Source organism: Mauremys reevesii, linkage group 10 (genome assembly GCF_016161935.1).
Source record: "Mauremys reevesii isolate NIE-2019 linkage group 10, ASM1616193v1, whole genome shotgun sequence".
Classification (NCBI taxonomy): domain Eukaryota; kingdom Metazoa; phylum Chordata; order Testudines; family Geoemydidae; genus Mauremys; species Mauremys reevesii.
Window position 1 is genome coordinate 69647957 of NC_052632.1, and position 14118 is coordinate 69662074.

Consider the following 14118-nt stretch of genomic DNA (forward strand, 5'->3'; position numbering starts at 1 on the left):
TTGGAGACAAAGGGTTCCCACCATATGCAAAAGCTATTTAAGGCAGGGGAGCGACATCATCGAGGTTCTTAAATGAATCCCCACCCAAAGAGACTCCTGCAAACACCTGAGGAACAAGGACTGAAGTGAGGGGAAGTGCTGGACTCAGGCTGAAAGGGAATTTTAGCCTGTGAAAGGAACACCTGGGGATTTTAAGCTGAAAGCAAGTGCAGCTTGTCCCTTAAGAGCCTGCAGCCTGCTTGAATCAACATTTAGGGTGAGAATTTGCTACTCATATCCAATCCCTTTAGTAGATTAAGCTTAGATTGCATTTTTGTTTATTTGCTAGGTAATCTGCTTTGATCTGGTTGTTATCCCTTATAATTGCTTAAAATCTATCTTTTCTAGTTAATATACTTGTTTTTGCTTTATCACAAACCAGTGTGTAGGGGTCATAACTTGGGGCAAAAAGCTGTTGTATATTTCCTCTTCACATTGAGGGAGGGGGTGAATTTCATGAGCTTATGCTATACAGGTCTCTGTGCAGCCAGGGCCGGCACCAGATGACCAAGCACGTGCTTGGGCCAGCACCTTGTAAGGGGCGGCCAATCTTCGGGTGGCGGGGTGGCGCTCAGGTTTTTGTTTGGGTTTTTTTTGGTTCGGCGGGGCGGCGCTCGAGTCTTTTTGTTTGTTTGTTTCAGCCGGGCAGCACTTGGGGGTTGTTTTTGTTTCAGCAGGGTGGTGTGGCGCTCAGGGAGGGGTGTTAGGGTGGTGCGGTGCTCGGAGGAGTTGTTTCGGCAGGGCAGGGCAGCGCTGGGGAGGTGGTTTCAGCGGGGCAGGGCAGCGTGGAGGGGGTTGCTTGGGCGAGGTGGTACTGGGAGGGACTGTTTCGGTGGGGCAGGGCAGCGCTTGGGGGGGTTGTTACGGCAGAGCGGCGCTTTTTTCTTGGGGCAGCAAAAAAGTTAGAGCCAGCCATGTGTGCAGCGCAAGATGGTACAATTTTGCATTTACACTCCAGAGGGGTGTGTGCACATGAACAGCTGGGCAGTTCCTTAGCTGTAGCCTCCCCACACAGAGGTGATTACAGCATCTGTATGTACTGCAGCTGGGTGTGCTGTATGTGTATGTGTGCTGAAGCCTGAGAGAGGGCTTGGCCAGGTGGTCACAGCAGTGCAGTATAAAGGGAGCCCAAGCTGGTGGCTCAGGGGAGCTCAGTGGTACCCCAGTTCCAGGTGGCATCCCAGGGGGAACCCATCAGACTCTCACCCCCAGCCTGCTCACAATACCCAGTCAAATGCCCACCCACCTGGTGCTGGCTTCTGGGCTCACTCTATTAGACTTTGTTTGATGTGTGGCCCCTGAACTGTTTCTTACAACTGACTTAAATGGAGGACTCATTCACCCATCAGTTTAAAGAGGTTTTAGCTCAACTCATAACACCACCTCAAACCTCAGCTTTGTCCATCATCTCAATGAGGCATAAAATGGTGAAACATGATGTTACCGAAATGTCGGGTCCGCCTAGCTGAGAGCCAAATGACAGCCAGACAGGGATAAGGAAAGGTTGCTTTATTCTGCAGAAGAAAGAAGAGTTCTGTACCTTGGTACAAAAACTCTATTCCATACAAAAACCAGGAATCTTTTATACACACTCACACACAGGCTTCGGTCGTGTTAGCATTTGATTGGTGGTTAGCAAACCCTGCACTTCTGCAATCTGCTCAGCAAAAACCGGCTTAGGACCAGCTACAACTGCCTCAAGACCGATAAGGGAAGACAGTTCAAAAGTTCAGGCTACTGTGTCCGTGAGGTGTCCAATTTCCCTTAATGATTGCCAGCTATTATAAGGCTACTAGCTGTTAGGGGGTCGCTGCTGACTGTCACAATGATAACCCATCCCAAATAGAAAGAAAGAAAATAAATAATTTAACAAATTACAGCTGATACAAGCTTAACTATTTATATATCTGCAGAGTCTCTCTCATGGTAAAAAGAACAGGAGTACTTGTGGCACCTTAGAGACTAACAAATTTATTTCAGCATAAGCTTTCGTGGGCTACAGCTCACTTCATTGGATGCATAGAATGGAACACACAGACGAGATATTTATACATACAGAGAACATGAAAAGGTGGAAGTATGCATACCAACTGGAAGAGTCCAATCAATTGAGATGAGCTATCATCAGCAGTAGCCCACGAAAGCTCTTTTTGTTCTTTTTGTGGATACAGACTAACACGGCTGCTACTCTGAAATTTCTCAGGGTAGTTTCACATTATCAACATGAACAAAAAATGCTTTGTGGCTTTTCTCTCCCTGGCTTTCCTTTCAGTGTTCTCTTGAGGCATGTCTATTGTTTCTGTGGAACTTGTTGGCTGTGACAGTTCCTGTCCATTTTGTTCAAGTGAGGGACTGGTTACTGTCACAGGTTTCCTAGCATCAGTATCCACAGTTACATGCTCAGATTTGGAGGCAGCCATGCTGAAATCTCTCCCCCGCTGATACCACCTTACTTGGTCCTTGGATATCTTTTGGTTTTATCCTGTGCACCTCTTTGTTTTCACTATTGTATAGGGTTCCTCCCAAGGTTTATCCAGCTTAGGGCTTCTACTCTTCCTCTATCTAGTATTGTGTCTGTTTCCCCAATATTTTGCATTGCTACCCAATGGGGAAGGGGAGAGAAGGATTAAGTTTGCTTTCAGGCCAGATTTAGGGATGATCTACAGTAGAGAATTAGATCAACCCAGTTATGTCACTTAGGGGTGTGAAAGACCTACCCACCTGAGCAAAATAGTTAAGCCAGCCTAAGTCCCCATGTAGACAGCACTAGGTCAACAGAAGAATTCTTCTGTTGACTTAGTTATTGGTGAATTACTATGCCAAAGGGAGAAGTTTCAATTGTAGAGAAGCCCTAAGAGAAATAGGCGTGTGTGTCCCTATCTGGGCAGAATGAATTAAGAAACTGGTTGAAACAGACCCAGATCAACAAGGGATCCTGAAAGACAATGCAAGCTCCAATGACTCATGATCAACAGTGGAGGGCTGGCCAAGGCGCTTGGGAACTCAGTATGACCCTGCCTGGAAACAACCAATAGACATGTACAACAGGAAATAAAGTATGGGCTCTGCAAGAAGCTGTAGCTTTGACCAGAGCAGACTGAGAGGCTCCCAACACAGGACAGGAAGATAGAGTCAAGGATGGAGTCCATCACAGCTTGGCTGATGGTACTGACTTAGCCTAATGAACTTCTGCCTCTCATTGCTAACCTAAAGGCTTTCCGATTATGTATCCCAGGTAACTAATACATTATCTTGTTTTGAAAAGGCTGTCTGAGTCACTGTAAATGTTCACTCAGACCATTGCACCCTGAAAGGTACAGTACAAGCCTCCCACAGCTCTGGCTGGATCTGGATTTGCTTCAGGGAGCCTGTAACAGTACAGGACTCACCCCTGCAGTGCTTCCTGCTGGTCTTCTTGGGAATTAGCTCTCCAGCCTCCAGAGCACCCCACTGCCGCTTGGCCCCCATGTCCCTCCCAGGCCCAGTGCCCCACTATCTGGGGGTGCTGCCACCTGGCTGTACACCCCTCAGTCTCAGGGTCTCCCCTCCCTAGGGAACCCCCAACCACTATCCCCACCTTGACTGCTGCCTTTGCCTACCCCTGGCCTGCCCTCTGCAACCCTCAGTACCTATTTGCCTTATGCTAGGCCACAGCCTGGGGCTTTCCATGCTGGAGATCCCCAGCTCCTTTGCCTTTCCCCAGCCCTGCTCCACTCAGGTACCCTGTCTCTAGTGCCCTGCAGCCAGGCCCATCTCCCTCTATAGCTAGAGAGAGACTGCTGAGCTCCTGGCTCCCAGTCTCTTTTATATCGGGCCAGCTGAGGCCTGATTAGGGCGTGGCCCAGCTGTGGCTGCTTCCCCAGTCAGTTTAGTAGTTTTTCCCCTGCCACAGCCCTCTCCCAGGTCTATCTTTAAACCCTTCAGGGCAGGAGCGGGTGACCACCCCGCTACAGAGCCACACAGAGAAACAGGGATCACTAGTGCTGAAGGCTCCGTTTTGGAGGCTGAGGGCCTGTCCCTGTGGAGCTGTGTGGGTCCTTCGAGTCTGGCACATTAAAGGGTCAATTCTTAAGAGACTAGTTACAGGCTGGGACATAGATTAGGCCCTGTGGACCTGTGACAGGTCCCTCCCAAGGTTTATTCAGTTTATGGCTTCTACCCTTCTTCCTCCTAGCATTATGGAACAAGACCAGATCCCCTCTTTTAAAAGATTCCCCATTTGACCTTACATCATAGAGTCTTTTCATTTTATCAGTCTGTCCTCAAATTTTTCCTAGCAAATGTGTGAACTCTTTCAATTTTGGGTTGTAGTGTTTCTACATAGTCCAAGTCCCTTTGTCCCTTTTCAGGAACTCCAACCAAGAGGTCTGCTGTGGTCCCTAGCTCATGCCCAAACATGAGGAGCATTGGGTTATACTTTGTACTCACTGACTGCTGTTTATAAGCCGTCAAAAGGAATGGGATGTGCTGGTCATTAAGAACATAAGAATGTCCATACTGGATCAGACCAAAGGTCCAACAAGCTCAGTATCCTGTCTTCCGACAGTGGCCAATGCCAGGTGCCCCACAGGGAATGAACAGAACACAGCATGCTCCATCCATGCTCATCCTGGCTAATGGCCATTGATGGACCTATCCCCCACTAATTTCTTTTTTGAACTGTCTTGTAGTTTTGGCCTTCACCACATCCCTTGGCACCAAGTTCCAGAAGTTTGACTGTGCATTGTGTGAAGAAATATGTCCTTTTGTTTGTTTTAAACCTGCTGCCTACTAATGTCATTGGGTGACCCCTAGTTCTTGTGTCATGTGAAGGAGTAAATAACATTTTCTTATTCACTTTCTCCACACCATTCATAATTTTATAGTCCTCTATCGTATCCCCCTTAGTCGTCTCTTTCCAAGCTGAACAATCCCAGTCATTTTATTCTCTCCTCATATGGAAGCTGTTCCATACCCCTACTCATTTTTGTTGCCCTTCTCTGTATCTTTTTCAATTCTAATATATCTTTTTTGAGATTAGGTGACCAGATCAACATGCAGTATTCAAGATGTGGGAGTATTTATGTCCAGCAGTTTTAAGATAATGACATAATCTCATCCCCCTGTTTTCACTGTATTTAGTACAACCAGCTGATAGCTCCCATCTCCTATACAATATTTCATCTTTAAATTCAAAGTTTTATCTCTCTATGACTAGAAAGCTTTTACTGGAGTGTTGTGAGGAGGCACTACATTCCAGGGTGTCTGTTTGCCAGTTGATTTTCCAAGGGTAGGACTGGAAGGGACCTCAATAGGTCATCTAGTCCAGTCCCCTGAACTCAAGGTAAGACTAAGTAATAACTAGACCATTCCTGACAGGTGTATGTCTAACCTGTTCTTAAAAACCTCCAGTGATGAGATTCCACAGTCTTCCTAGGCAATTTATTCCAGTGCTTAATTACTCTGACAGTTAGGAAGTTTTTCCTAATGTCCAACCTAACCCGCCCTTGCCGCAATGTAAGCTCATTGCCTCTTGTCCTATCCTAAGAAGTTAACTAGGACAATTTTTCTCCCTCTTCCCTGTACTTGAAAACTGTTATCATGTCCCCCCACTCAGTCTTCTCTTCTTCAGACTAAACAAACTCTATTTTTCAATCTTTTCTTATAGGTCATGTTTTCTAGACCTTTAATCATTTTGGTTGCTCTTCTCTGGACTGTCTCCAATTTGTCCACATATTTCCTGAATTGTGGCACCCAGAAATGGACACAGTACTCCAGTTGAGGCTATGTTAGCACAGAGTAGATGGAAGAATTACTTCTCATGTCTTGCTTACAGCGCTCCTGCTTAATACATCCCAGAATGATGTTTACTTTTTTTTTTTGTGCGCAACAGTGTTGCACTGTTGACTCATATTTAGCTTGTGATCCACTATAACCCCCAGATCCCTTTCCGCAGTTCTCCTTCCTAGACAGTCATTTCCCGTTTCATATGTGCGTAATCAATTTTTTCCTTCCTAAGTGTTGTAATTTCCTTTTGCCCAATTCAATTTCAATTTATTTATTTCCCACCATTTCTCCAGTTGTCCAGATCATTTTGAATTTTAAGCAACCCTTCCAGTTTGGTATAATCCACAAACATTATAAGTGCACTCTCGTTATTCAAATCATTCATGAAGATATTGAACAAAACAGGACCCAAGACCAATTGATCCCTGTGGGACCTCACCTCCCAATAACTTCATAAATATCTGCTTCAGTTACCTTTGGTAAATGAAATAACCAAACAATCATTCATTTTCTAATATAGCTGTAAAACTAATCTGAAAAGTTTTCAAAATAAATCACTGTTTAAAAATGTATAGTGTGTACCTTCTAAAAATGAAATCTACATCTATCTCTGAGTTGTGAAGAATATGTATTAAGGTTATAACAACCAACAAGAATGCACTTCATGATTGTGTAGAAATACATGATTTGATTTAAATCAATTTGATTTAAATCAAATCCACCCTGCTGGCATGACTTTATTCTTAATTTTTACACTGTTTGTGTGGTAGGGAAGAAGTATAATGAAAGTGCTTGTCAAAGAAGCTGGATGGGTAACTGTGGAGATAAATAGGGCGCCTGGGCTGATTTAATGCACTCTAACGTGCAAGTGTAGACAAGGCCTCTGTTAGTGTCTCCTCAGAACACGCACAGCACAAGAAATAACAATACAGACCTCCTGTGTCTGCATCATAATCTGGAGAGAACACCCTAGAAGTAATGGAATTAGTATAATCTCCTTGCCCATTCAGTTGTAATTCTGCTGAGGCTGCAAAGGTGCCAAGTGCAGTGGTGAATTTTATAATGAGGACAGATGCTAACAGAAACTAGACAGAGATCCCTAAACTCATTTGCACAGGCAAACAGTCATTAGATGGTAACAACTGTTGATTGTTATTATTAACAGTAAATTTGACACAAAATGGAATAAAGTGATATATACAAGCAGTTTGGGACATTCTGCTATAGTCTTTGTCTTGATCAATTATAAACTCATTCTTTTTTTTTCTTGTATGCTATGCTAATATTTATATAGGACATCAATATATGCAAATGTTTTTCAGGGTACAATATTGCCAATAAACTATTTTTTTAAATTTTTTATAACTGATAAGCGGTTATTATGCAATGTTTGCAGAATGCCAGCATTTCTTTTCATTTCACATGAAATTTGTGATGAAAAAGAAAAGGACTAACACTGAACATATCAATAAGCATTTATATTGGTTACTCTTTGTACCTGGAAATCCTGCAACTAGTATTATGATTTCTCTTTATGCCTTCTAAACAGGTTAGATAAAGAAAACCTTTGCAGTCATGAATGGAGCTTTGTAACACGAAACTTAGTGGAATTATCTGCACCCCAGAGCTCTGTGAAGGAGTTTTCAAAATGGTCTCTCACTCTGTAAACATGACACAAATTAGGGCTGATGGGGTACTGCCCCACTGGAACCAATCATCTGACTGCAGACTGAATGGTCAAGCTGGACCACATCTGAAAAGCACAAAGGCATTGGTGACAGGAGGTGGAGGCTACTTTGGATATAACCTGGGGTGTGCTCTCACCAAATTAGGAATCACCGTTGTTCTTTTTGATATACAAAAGCCTAAATGGGAAGTTCCTAATGGAGCCATGTATTTCCAGGTATGATAAAATGACATTTGAACAACAATCAAATTAAATGAATTGTTCTACTCTTGTGTACAACAGCAGTTGTCATCTCAGCAGTTTTCATGGAACACAGAACTGTCATTAGAAAGTATGTGGAAGATTTTCAGCTGGTGTAAATCAGAGTAGTTTCATCGAAATTAATGGAGCACTGCCAGTTTACACCATCTGAGGATCAAGCTGTCAGAATCCACTAAAAAGAATTTTTCCCATATTTTAACAAACAAAAAAACTGCAGCGTATATATGAACTAATCATGGAAGGGTGATGCTCTCATCTAGTGGTTAGAGTAGCAGATTAGACATTGGAATGCCTGGACGGTCTATTCTTGGCACTGGAACTGTTGTGTGATCTTGGGCACTTCACCCCTCTGTGTGCCTACACTTAAACTGTAAACTGGCTAGATCTAATATTATTTATCTGACTCATGGGGTGTTCTGAAGCTTAAAAAAATCATATTTGTGAAATGCGTTGACAACTTGAGATGCAAGGTGTATTATTCTATTAGCTCTGTGATAGTAGTCTGAGTCACATCTGATGTTGAAATCTGACCACCCTGCTATAGAACTTTCATATTTGTTTTTATATCCATCTAGAGGGATATGATCTACCCTGAAACTTTGCACAGAACTAGATTATGTCAATTAAATAGCAAATGTCTAAGAGAAACGTGTTTAAAATAACCTGTTGGAGAGCAGATTTTTTATATTTTTAATAAACTGAAAAAGCTGAGATTTGATGTCTGATCTATTATGAATACAGTAAAATTTAACACTCTTATCTCAGGGTGGCAACATTGCAAATCACCAAACCCTCCGTCTCCTGACTTATTAGAATTGGTGCCTGATCCTGCAGCTCTTAGACACGTTACTCCAATTCAAGTCAAACTAGTTTTGCTATCATAGGAGCTACAGGGCAAGGCGTGAAAAACATAATACCATTCAACCAAACCATAGCATACACATTTTTATTGTCCCTAACGAAATACTCTACCAGGGACTTTTCTGCACAGTTTTGTAAAAGCCTATTGCATATTAGTTAGCAAAGCAATTGTGTGAATGGCAGCAGAATTACTTTTAGATTTTTCTTAACAATAATTATTAGATATATGAAAAATTATAAATGATACCTTTCTTGCCAAATCTATTGTTTTCTGATTTATCACAGGGTGATGTGAGGGATTGTAAAGCAGTATTCAAGGCTTGTGAAGGGGTTGACTGTGTTTTTCATGTGGCTTCGTATGGAATGTCAGGTCTGGAACAAGTGAGTACAGTTTTCTTATTGTTTTTTCTCTCTAGAACCTTTAAAAGTAGCAGTATATTGTTCACATAAAGGTGGGTAAATGACAGGAAAAAATATTCACAAACTTTTTTTATATTTATTAAAACTTTTACACATGTGAAATTTTATTCATTTAAATGTTTATGGGCTCAACATTTGTTTCCCACAGCTACAAGTAATTTAAGCTTCTGATTAATGTGATTAACTTTGGCTTACACTTTAAACTAATTTAATTTATTTATAAACGTTAAATAATTTAATTAGGGAATGAGGAGGCATTTATTAAATACTAAGCACCAAATCATTAACCTAGTGCAGAGCCCAAAATAATCAGAATGTTGTACTAAAGCTTAATTAAAGCAACCCTGAGGCTTCTAGTTTATTGGGCAGGGTGGATGGAGGAGGACAGGACAAGGCCATGGCCGGGCCCCAGAATATGGGAAAGCACACACATGTATAAATCTACCTTCTAGCTCTCATTTCTATGCCAATCATACCTTGGGCAGAACAGATAATTGAGGCCTTGGGATCTGTTTCCCACCCCATCCCCTTTTTTTTAAATTTAAACTTTACTTACATGAACTGACACAAAAAATAGAAGTGAGGTTTGCAAGAAAATAAAACAATAAAATAAGTAGCAAAGCAGATATAACTGCATTCATTTTTGGCAATTACAAAGCTGTGTAGTGAATTTAAATTGTTTAATTAATTAGATATTTATTGTACAACTTCTCTATTTCTAGCTACAAAGGAAAGAAAAGATTGAATCCATAAATGTCAATGGAACAAAAGTAGTCATTGATGGTATGTACCTAGATTTTCCTTCTTGGGGCCTGATCCAAAGCCCATTGAAGTCAGTGAAAAGGACTCCCATTCACTTCAGGTTTTTAGTGTATTGATTTGGCAGACAAAGACTAACTCTTCCATCCTTATTCACAGAGTAAGGCACTATTCACCATGAGTAAGGGTGGCAGAAAGAAGCCCTAAAGTAATATAATTATGATATATTTAAAGTATTTCTTCCTATATTTTATGTGGAAAATTTGCTTTTTCCACTGGCCTGAAATTAATAGGCAGCAGGTTTAAAACAAATAAAAGGAAGTTCTTCTTCACACAGCGCAGTCAACTTGTGGAACTCCTTACCTGAGGAGGTTGTGAAGGCTAGAACTATAACAACGTTTAAAAGAGAACTGGATAAATTCATGGAGGTTAAGTCTATTAGCCACGATGGGTAAGAAATGGTGTCCCTAGACTCTGTTTGTTTGTCAGAGGGTGGAGATGGATGGCAGGACAGAGATCACTTGATCATTACCTGTTAGGTTCACTCCCTCTGGGGCACCTGGCATTGGCCACTGTCAGTAGACAGGATACTGGGCTAGATGGACCTTTGGTCTGACCCAGTATGGCCGTTCTTATGATGTCTACCTGGAGCAAAAACAGCTGAAGTGAAGTGGCAAGCAAAGCCAAGACTGAATCAAGGAACATATCCACTGAAATAGTCCGAATATTTCCCTCTTTAGCCCCAACCAGAAACTATCTCTGGAGCCACAGAATTTGCAGAGTCACGTCTCCACAGGTTTATAATGGAGCAAGAATTGGGGCGGGGAATACATACACACTGAGATTTCTCATGTGCCTGTCGTTTTTCCCCCCTATATTTGCAACCGTGTAACTATTTTCTCAGTCACTATTATGATAGCTACTCTCCCCGCTGTTGTCACCACAGCCTGTGGGCAGCCAAGCAGTGATGCTGTTACTAATGCAGCTGGACCGTGCTTCTGGCTGTTCCTTCCCCACACACTACCTAGTGTATCCATGCATGTGTCTGCATAAGAGTTCCTACATACAAAAATGGAGTGTGGAAACTTCAAATCCAACCAGAACACTGGCACAAGGGACTAAAGAGTCAGCTGTAATATTAGGGATGGTGGATTTGAATCCCATTTAGCCAAAGATATTTTTGTTTTGTTTGTTTTCTCATATTTCGGTGGAGTTTAACCAAAAGGTTGGAAAAGGTTGAGGAGCATTCTGTTCTCCTTCATAACACTTGGAAAGCTGTCTCCACCTTTTTTCCTCAATCTCTGGGATGATGGTGTGGGAAACTTTTTTTCACTGAAACATTTGGGAAGACATCTCTGTTTCCTATTACACTTAAGTTCTCACAAGATGAAAATGGAGATAACCTCATGGAGGTGTATACAAATAAGCAAGGAGATGGCAGGGATACAGGCCAGATGTGCTAGAAGAAGCAGCACTGCTAGCAAAGCTGCCTACTGCTCAAGCATGGGCTAAGGTGACTTCAGCAGGGAGAGCTAAGGTCCATAAGAAAGGATGATGCAGGTCATTTATAATTCCATATGATCACATGCATGTGCATATTGATCTCCTTTTCTAACTCGATACACAGTACAAATATATAATGTGATGTTACTGAAATACAGCAGGGTTTTCTATTTCCATCAAAGTGTTTTCACAGAAGTCTGATGAAGTGGATATTCACCCATGAAAGCTCATGCTCCAATACATCAGTTAGTCTATAAGGTGCCATAGGACTCTTTGTCGCTTTTCACAAAAGTAACTACCCCTCAGCAACTAGTGACTGCAATTCAGTGATGATGTGATTGTTGCATGTATGTAGTTTGTAAAGCACTTGGTAATAACAATAGCATTCATATAGCACTTTCCATTTTCAAAGTGTTATATAGACACTAACTAAGAGATATTTTGAATGAAATATTTCTATGTGAATAAAAGGTATTATGTTAATTTAAAAATAATGCTAAAACTGAAAGACTGCCCTTCTTATGTTTGCAGTAGTTGCCTTTAATAGAAAATGTTCGCTGCCAGTTCATGTGGATTTTCATATTCTTCCCTTTTTCTTAAAATTATGTATTTTGTATATTATTGTAGTTTGCAAACAAAGAAATATCCCAAGGCTGATATATACTAGTACGGTGAACGTGGTGTTTGGAGGGAATCCCATTGAAGAAGGAGATGAGGAAACTGTACCATATTTTCCACTAGAAAAGGTATTTTACTTTGCAACAGACCTTGTCAGCTTGATCCATAGAAAAGCACTGCTGTTCAACTTTATGAAACTGTATTTGTGTTCCAAAGTAGCTTCTATAGAGGGCATTTATTTAAATTATTATCAATCTGTCTTTGGGTAGAGGTAGATATTGCTGCCAGAGCTCTGACTTAAACACTGTGAGATTATTCTAAGAGTGGCCTGTGATCAATTATTCAGTCCTTATCCATAAGTAAGCACATTTGGGATCTTGCAAAAATAAACAAACTAAAAAATTTGGATTTTAAAATAATGGGAAGATTCTTTATTGCCACGGGCCGTCAAGGAGTCTTTTGGCTCCCTGATTCTCTACCCAACCCAAGTATAAGTTAGAGTAGCCTGGGGGCTGTTCTAATTTCATCCAACTTGCTATTGTCTCTGGAATCTGGAGCTCCTTGTGCCTAGCCACTCCCACTGCTTGCTCTTCTTCCCTGTGCTCAGAACACCTCATGTGTTTAGGGGTCACTTCTTCTTCTTTGACTGTTTGTTTACACAAATTCCAATCTTAGTGGTGATCATGCACCCCATTGATGTGAGATCAGATTTTTCTTGAATAGAAGTGTCCACTGGGGCTGTGCCTGAGCCCTGGGAGCACTTGTGACCATTTAGCCAAGGGTATAAGAGGTGGGGCAGCCTCAATTGCCTTTCCATCTTAGCACCCATGGCTATGAGACAGAACCCCACAGAGCCTGTGTCTCTTCATCTACAGAAAGATTAGTTATTGTTAGTTACCTAGATTCACTTTGATACATTTTAGTTAACCCATTGGTTTAAAAAAATTATATATATCACCAATCTAGCTGCTTGCGGTATTGATAGGTTTCCTTGCCAGCTCCTACCTTCCCTCTCTCCTAAGGGCTACATCCCTCTGTTTATAAGCCCAAAATGCCCAAAGTCTCCAGGATCCAAGATTTGTCCATCTTCTGACACAGGAAAGCCCATAAATGAGGGGCATGTGATGCCACTTCAGGCCCTTATGCCAGACTCTCCTTAGAAACAAATTCACTCCCGGGCTTCACCCTAATTTCCAGCCTTGAACTTTCACATCAGCCAAAGCAAAACTTCAAACACCCTGGATTTCAGTGAGAATGTTGCCCTTTTATATAGACAAGACTAGGTCAATTTGAGCCACACCTAAACTATGTGTTGCATTTGTGGAACCAATGAGAGGACAACCAATACCCTCAGAGACTATCTAAATGGGTGTCAGACTGTATATGAACTTGCTTTGTACCAACTAACTAAGGCCACGTTTACACTTACCTGCTGGGTCGACGCGGCAAGTTCGACTGCTCGGAGTTCGAACTATCGCGTCTGATCTAGACGCGATAGTTCGAACTCCGGAAGCGCTAGTTCGAACTCCGGTACTCCACCGCGGCAGGAGGAGTTGCCGGAGTCGACCTTGGAGCCGCGGAGTTCGCTTCCGCGGCGTCTGGACGGGTAAGTGAGTCGAACTAGGGTAGTTCGAATTCAGCTACGTTATTCACGTAGCTGAATTCGCGTACCCTAGTTCGACCCCCGACCTTAGTGTAGACCAGGGCTCAGACAGACATTCCTGGACACATTGTTTCAATCTACTTGAGCCCAGGCAGCCTCTACCACCTCCTTGAACAGTATCCCAATGTCTGAGCTATATCTGGTGGCACCATGGATCAGTCCATAATTTTACCATTCACTATGCCTTTGTGCAGGCCTCTAGCTTAGATGCAAGTTTAGGCAGAGCAATCCATCAATCGATCTTTAAGTAGGACTCCTTTTACCCACCTCCTGAGGATGAGATACTGCTTGCTAGTCACCAAGGATATGTCTACACTTCAAATAAAAAGCCAAGCTGGCCTGTGCCAGCTGACTAGAGCTCCCAGGACTCAAGCTGCAGATCTGTTTCATTGTAGTGTAGACTTCTGGGCTCAGGCTACAGCCCAAACTCTGGGACCCTCCCGCCTCGCAGAGTTCTACAGCCCAACCTCCAGCTTGGGCCCAGATGTTTACACTGCAATTAAACAGCCCCTTAGTCCGAGCCTCATGAGTAAGGCTGCAA

At 42.3% G+C, this 14118-nt stretch overlaps 1 protein-coding gene across 6 annotated transcripts in view; it reads left to right on the forward strand.

Annotated features, from left to right (window-relative positions):
- The window catches only part of LOC120373126 (putative short-chain dehydrogenase/reductase family 42E member 2), a 37049-nt gene that overhangs the window by 1405 nt on the left and 21526 nt on the right, over window positions 1-14118 (forward strand). For 5 of the 6 annotated variants that reach the window (XM_039491029.1, XM_039491033.1, XM_039491031.1 and 2 more), the window contains exons 2-5: window positions 7355-7708; window positions 8900-8995; window positions 9757-9817; window positions 11924-12042. In XM_039491029.1, coding sequence (XP_039346963.1) covers window positions 7385-7708; window positions 8900-8995; window positions 9757-9817; window positions 11924-12042 — 600 coding nt within the window. In that variant the 5' untranslated portion in view covers window positions 7355-7384. Of the gene's footprint in view, window positions 1-142; window positions 257-7354; window positions 7709-8899; window positions 8996-9756; window positions 9818-11923; window positions 12043-14118 lie in introns of those variants that run through there. The other variant, XM_039491030.1, reaches the window with a different exon arrangement.